General features: G+C 65.7%; 2 protein-coding genes across 2 annotated transcripts in view; both read right to left on the bottom strand.

Moving 5' to 3' along the window:
- LOC113960660 (E3 ubiquitin-protein ligase TRIM7-like) overlaps nt 1-992 on the bottom strand; it is a gene marked incomplete at its 3' end in the record, with an annotated part of 7,540 nt that extends 6,548 nt beyond the window's left edge. The window contains exon 1 of the mRNA XM_027670328.1: nt 424-992. Within this exon, the coding sequence (XP_027526129.1) occupies nt 424-945 (522 nt within the window). The remainder of the gene's footprint in view (nt 1-423) is intronic.
- Nucleotides 993-3,070: 2,078 nt separating this feature from the next.
- On the bottom strand, nt 3,071-5,085 carry LOC113960659 (zinc finger protein CKR1-like). Its single transcript, XM_027670327.1, is given in 3 exon segments — nt 3,071-4,250; nt 4,252-4,399; nt 4,888-5,085. Coding segments are annotated over 3 exon segments (1,416 nt in total). The 5' UTR covers nt 4,976-5,085.
- Between the last annotated feature and the right edge of the window lie 1,530 nt (nt 5,086-6,615).

Genomic DNA, 6,615 nt, shown 5'->3' with positions numbered 1-6,615 from the left:
AAGATCCCTCGGAGCAGGGGGGAATCCTGCACCCCAAAAAGACCCCTCGAATCTGAGGGGTGTCCCCACTGCCCCACAACATCCCAGGGATGCTCCCACTGCTCTCCCTGCACCCCAAAAAGATCCCGCGAAGCTGAGGGGTGTCTCCACTGCCCCCCAACATCCTGGGGGTGCTCCCACCGCTCTCCCTCCCCCAGGGAGGATGTTCTGCACCCCAAAAAGTCCCCTCCGAGCCCCAAAATCCCGGGGGTGCCCCCCCCGCTCCCCCTCTCCAGGGGGGATGTCCTGCACCCCAAAAAGATCCCTCGAAGCTGAGGGGTGTCCCCACTGCCCCCCAACACCCCGGGGATGCTCCCACCGCTCTCCCTCCCCCAGGATGGGGGAGGTCCCTTATCAGGATTGTCCCCCCCGCCCCGCACTGACCTCAGCGGCGTGTGCCGCCTCCTCTGCGGGCAGCACGGTGTGCGCCCGGTGCTCGCGGGACAGGTGGCACACCACGCACACGGCCCGCCGGTCCTGCACGCAGTAAAGCCGCAGCGGTTCCCCGTGCCGGGGGCACCGCGGAGGCCCCGGAGGCCCCGGCGGCTCGGCGGCGGCGGGCACGGGGAGGGCGGGGGCGGGCGGGCCCGGCGGCGCCTCGGCGGGTCCCGGCGGCAGGCCGAGCTGGCGGACGATGTGCACGATGTTGCCGAGGGAGCGGTTGGGTCGGAAGAGGCGCTGCGGGACCGGCTCGCGGCACTGCGGGCAGCACAGGCGGCGCGCCGAGTCCTCCCAGCACTGGGTCACGCAGGCGCGGCAGAAGTTGTGCCCGCACTCGGCCACCAGCACCGGGTCGTTGAAGTACTCCAGGCACACGGGGCACGTCAGCTCGTCCTGCAGGCTCCGCGCCGCGCTGCAGGGAGCCGGGGGAGCGGCGGGGGGAGCGGGGGGCGGCGGCGCCTCCATGGCGGCCGCGGCCCCGGCCGAGGGCCCGGCCCCGCTGGCGGTCCCGGTCGTGGCGTCGGTTGGCGGCGGAGGCGGCGGATCCCGAGCGCGACCCTTCCCCGTCCGCTCCGCGCGGCGCCGCCCGCGCGACTGGCGTGCCCCCCGGGGGGGCGTGGCCGCGCCTGCGCGCAGAGGGGCGAGTGGGCGTGGTTAAACACACCCGCGGCGGTGATTGGCAGAGGTCGCGCGTGAGAACGAGGCGGGTGGGCGGAGCTATGACCGTAGATGGGGGAAAAGGCGGGGCCGCGCCGCCCGCCCGACCGCTGGGGGGCGCTACGCGCTCGCGCATGCGCACGTGGGGTGGGGGGCGATGCCCATAGGGGTCTATGGGAGGGGGTTTTTGGGGGTCCCTGTGGGATCGAGGGGGTTTAGGGGGGTCTGTAGGGTGGTGGGAGAAGGGGGGAGTCACCCAGAGGCTGCTGAGAGAGGAGGGGGTCCCTATAGGTGGCAGGGGGAGCCCGGGTGTCTGGGTCCTTATAGAATAAATGGGGGGTGTAGGTGCCTGTGGGATGTTTTTGGGGGGTCCCTGTGGGATTGGGAGGGGTGTATTGGGGTCTGTAAGTTGGTTTGGGGGTTCCCTGTGGGATTGGGGCAGCTTGTTTGGGTCTATAGGATGTTTCGGGGGTCCCTCTGGGATTAGGGGTGGGGGTAAATTGGGGTCTATAAGGTGGTTTGGGGAGTCCCTGTGGGATTGGGGCGGTGTATGTGGGTCTAAAGGATGTTTTGGGGGGATCTCTATGGAATTGGGGGGTTTGTATTGTAGGGTTCTGGTGGTGGGGGGATCCCAATAGGGTGCAGGGGATCCCTGTGAGCAGGGGGGGATGCTCAGGGCCCTATGGGATGTTTTGGGGGTCCCTACATGATGTTGAGGGGTGCATAGTTGGGGGGTTGGGGCGTTCCTGGCCTGAAGGGGGGAGAGAGGAGGGTTTTGGGGTGGTTTTCTCAGCATTGGCCTCTCTGCCGTGTCCCCATGAGCGTCACACAGCCGCTCCAGGAACCTGGATTGAGCGAAAAACGACCCAAAACCTCCACATGTACAAGAAATGACCCCAAACCTCGCTACGCCCACTCATCGCTCCTTTCCCGAGGGGATTTAGGGATTTAAATCCCTGCTGGGACCTCCCCCCTCCTGCATGATGCGGGCAGAGAGGATTCGACGCCGACCATTTCCCTGCTTTTCTTTACGCCGTCTCCATGAAATCGGCTTTGGGGGCAGGAAAATATTTGCGGGAGACGTCGCTGCGGGGTGGGGGGAGCGCAGAAATCGGGCTGAAAAATGGTTAATTCGGGGTCGGAGGGGAGGTGCCCTCTTCCAAAATGGCGGCGCCGCCCTCAGGCGGCGCGCGAGGGAAAATGGCCGCGGCCTCCTCGGCCCCGTTGCCGCCAGCGGGGCCCGGCTCAAGATGGCGCCCGAGGGCGAAGCCCCGGCGGCCATCTTGGGTGAGGGCGTTGCCATGGCGACGGGGCCCTGTCGAGGCCTTCCAAAGGCCGCTGCGGCCCCAGGGAGGGGGAAAACGCGAATTTTGGGGGCTCCGAACTCCTCGTGGGGAGCACGAACATGTTTCAGAGGTGCTCCTTGTCCCGGTGATAGAAACCCCCCTTTTTTTGCCCCCAAAATCAGCCGCTTTCCCGCTGTGAAGGCGCAGCACTGGAGGGGGGGGTCCTGCAGCCCCTCAACCCACAGGGGCTAAACCACCCCCAGCACCCCCCCCCCCCCCCCCCAAATTCAGGCGGTTTTGCCCCAAAACGGTCCCCGATGTGTTTATCACCAATAAATTTAAGGGGCTCCGCAGCCCCCACACGCGAAGTGACTCCGGGGGGAGCTCATCTCATCCCCAAGTCCTTGGGCTCGTCCTCAAGCCGAGTTTTCGCTCGGGGCCCCCATTCGTCACTCCAAGGGAGGGTCTTGGTCCTTCAGGGGGTCTCGGCCCCTCAGGGCTCCTCCGTCACTCCAAGGGAGGGTCTCAGTCCTTCGGGGGGCCTCGGTCCTTCAGGGGGTCTTGGTCCTTCAGGGGGTCTCGACCCCTCAGGGCTCCTCCATCACTCCAAGGGGGAGTCTCGGTCCTTGAGGGGGGGTCTTGGCTCCTCAGGCTTCCTCGCCGCCATGTTCTCCCAGCGAGTCCATGGCGACGTCGGGCTCGTCCCCAACCCTCCGCCGCGTCCCGGCGAGGGCCACCCCCGTCCCCGCGGCCTTGTGCAGGTGGCTACGCCGGTGCTTGGCCAGGTGCGAGGCCTGGCTGAAGGCCTCTCCGCACTCGGGGCAGCCGAAGGGCCTCTCCCCGGTGTGGACGCGCCGGTGCCGCTCGAGGTGCGAGGCCCAGGCGAACCCTTTCCCGCAGAGGCCGCAGGCCAAGGCCTTGCGGGCGGCGTGGCCGCGCTGGTGCGCCAGGAACGGGGCGGCCTCGCCGAAGCGCTTCCCGCAGTCGCCGCACTTGTAGGGCCGGTCGGGGGAGTGGGTCTTGCGGTGCTGCAGCAGGTGGGCCTTCTGGGCGAAGCGCCCGCCGCAGGCCGCGCAGGGGAAGGGCCTCTCGCCGGTGTGGACGCGCCGGTGCCGCTCCAGGTGCGAGGCCCACACGAAGGCCTTGCCGCAGTCGCCGCAGCGGTGCGGGCGCTCGGGGGGCTGCCGGCAACGCTGGTGGTGGTGCTGGTGTTGATGCCGCGCCAAGGCCGGCCCGGCGCGGAACAACCGCCCGCAGTGGCCGCAGCGAAGCGCCCGCCGGCCCGGGTGGACGTGGCGGTGCCGCGCCAGCTCCGCGCTCTGCCGGAAGGTCTTGCCGCAGGCCGGGCAGCGGTGGGGCCGCTCGGCGCCGGCGTCGGCGGCGTCGTGGCCGCGCCGGTGCTTGGCCAGGTGCGAGGCCTGGCTGAAGCGCTCGCCGCACTCGGCGCAGCCGAAGGGCCGCTCGCCGGTGTGGACGCGCCGGTGCCGCTCGAGGTGCGAGGCCCAGGCGAAGGCCTTGCCGCAGTCGCCGCAGCGGTGGGGCCGCGATGGGGCCTCCACGCCGGCAAAACTCTGTCCGCCCCGACCTCCTCCCCGGCGCGGGCGGTCGCCGGCGTGGCCGCGCCGGTGCTGGCGCAGGTGGGAGCTCTGGCTGTAGGTCTCGCCGCACTCGGGGCAGCCGAAGGGCCTCTCGCCGGTGTGGACGCGCCGGTGCCGCTCCAGGTGGGAGGCCCACGGGAAGCTCTTCCCGCAGTCGGAGCAGCCGAAGGGACGATCCCGGCACCGCTCCCGGCACGGCCTTTCCTGGGGCTCGGGTTTGGGCACCACCACGGGGGCTCCGGGGGGGCAAAGCCCGGCCCGGGCGCTTGGATTTGCGCCGGTGGGAGCCGAGGGGCTTCTCCCGCTCCGAGAACACCCCCGGCCCCTCTCCGGCCTCCGACGATGCCGACGCCTTTTCGCTCACCAGGCCCTGAGCTGCTGGGAGAGGGAGGAAGAGGAGGAAGAGGAGGAGAAGGAGGAAAATGGGAATGAGTGGCCTTGACATGGAGCAGCAACAGGATTCCCCTTAAAACTCGTGTTTTTCCAGGGAGGAGGAGGGAGGGAGATCCCAGTTTGAGCTGGGAGTGTGGAGGGAGCTGATCCCAGTTTGAGCTGGGAATGTGGAGGGAGCTGATCCCAGTTTGAGTTGGAAATGTGGAGGGAGCTGATCCCAGTTTGAGCTGGGAATGTGGAGGGAGCTGATCCCAGTTTGAGCTGGGAATGTGGAGGGAGCTCATCACACCCTTAATCACCCCCCAGATTTCCACTTTAAATTCGGGGAGATCAAAATAACCTTTTCCCGAGGGAAAGGAATCAAGGAGAGGAGAATTGGGGAAATCTCCCTGGAAACCCGCCCGGATCCCGCCTCCCCTCTTCCCACCCCGAGGAGAGGAGAGCGGGGAAAGAGGAATTTGGGAATTTTTTACCCAAGGACAGGAGGGTCTCGTAGCTCTCGTGCATCACGTCCCTGTACAGCTCCTTCTGCCGCGGCTCCAGCAGCGCCCAGGGCTCCATGGCGGGAGAACGATCCCAAAAAATCGCCTGTCCAAGGGGGAAAATCCCCTGAAACGGAGGAATTCCCTTCCCCCCTCGGTGCTTCCTGATTTTTTGACGCTTCTCTCCAGAAATATCGGGATTTTCGCGATGTTCAGACCCTCCCTCCCTCCCTTTCTCCCTCCCTTCCAGGATTAATCCCGAGCTCGGTGGGAACAGGGAAGGGGGTTCGAGGGTCCCTGTTTGCCCCCCAGACCGCATCCCATGGGAATCTCCTTCCCACAGACCGCATCCCGCCGGAATCTCCGCCTCCCAGTCCTCCCAGTCCTCCCAGTCCCCATCCCACCGGGGCGATGTGACCCCAGGAGCTGGGCTGTGGATTCCCGAATCCTGGGGAGCCCCGGGGCTCCTCCTCCATCCTCTTTATCCATTGTCCTCTTCCCAGAGCTGCCGATTCCCAAGAAAATTCCCGAGGGTCGCCCAGGTTCCCCCCCCCTCGGGATCGGGATTTCCCTCCTCCCCGTTACCTGCTCAAGGTTCAAACCGATCCCGGAGCCGCTTCCAAGGGGGTTTTCCTTTAGGAAATCCTTCCCGGGTGGGATGCCCGGACCCCCCCTTCCCTCGGGGGGACCCCAAATCCTCCTCCCCCCTTCCAGGACACAATAGGGGGGGTTTTAGGGGGGGTTTTTAGGCCGGGTTTGAGCTCCGGAAACCCCGAGTCGGTATCCGGGAGAGAGGAGACGAGGAGGAGAAGCTGAGCTGAGCTTTCCCCCAGAGCCCTCTAGAGGTAATTTAACCTCAAACATCCCCAAAAAAACCCTCCCACGGACCCCCAGACCCCCCAAAAAACCTCCCCGAAATCGTGGGGGGCTCGGGGGACCCCGCCCCGCTCCGGCTCCATCACCCGCAGGGACCCCCCCCGGGTGGTACCCGAGGAATTTTGGGGACCCCCGGCAGGGTCGGGATGGCAGGGAAGGGGTGGGAAAAGTGTGGGAAATATGGGAAGGGGCTTTCCGGGACACCCCCCACCCCGGGATGGAGGTCCTGGGCAGCGGGTGAGCCAAAAATCCGCTTTTTTGGGGAAAAAAAGGGGGGGAAAAGGCGAATTCGGAGACGCGGGACCGCCGGTCCCAAAGGGAATCCCGAGAGTCGCCAAAATCCCGGGATTTTGGGGGATCCAGGGGGTGGAAAAAACCTCCCCCGGGATCCTTTGGGATTCCCCCAAATCCTGGGATTTTGGGGGATCCAGGAGGGTGGAAAAAAACCTCCCTGGAATCCTTTGGGATTCCCCAAATCCCGGGGTTTTGGGGGATCCAGGAGGGTGGAACCCCCCCGCCCCCGGAATTCTTTGGGATCCCCCAAATCCTGGGATTTTTCCCCCCATTTCAGGTCTCCCAGCGGCTTCAAATCCCACTTCTGACACACCTTTTTTTCCCCTCTAAAAACTCATTTTTTGGATAATTTTCCTTATTTTTTTTCCTTTCTTTCCTGCTAAAAAAAAATCTCCCCCCATCCTAAAACCCCCTCCAATATCTGGGAGGTCCCAAGGGGGTCTCCTGGACCTTCGGTTTTCCGGGTGAACCCCAAAATTCCTCGGCCTGGAATTCAGGCGGGTTTTGTCCCGTTTTCCCGGTTTTTCAGCCCAAAACCCGGGTCTCTGT

This window comes from Neopelma chrysocephalum, unplaced genomic scaffold, assembly GCF_003984885.1.
Source record: "Neopelma chrysocephalum unplaced genomic scaffold, ASM398488v2 Primary Assembly neopelma1_96830, whole genome shotgun sequence".
Taxonomy (NCBI): domain Eukaryota; kingdom Metazoa; phylum Chordata; class Aves; order Passeriformes; family Pipridae; genus Neopelma; species Neopelma chrysocephalum.
The sequence above is the reverse complement of the archived record's forward strand: the minus strand, read 5'-3'. Positions and strand labels throughout refer to the sequence as shown.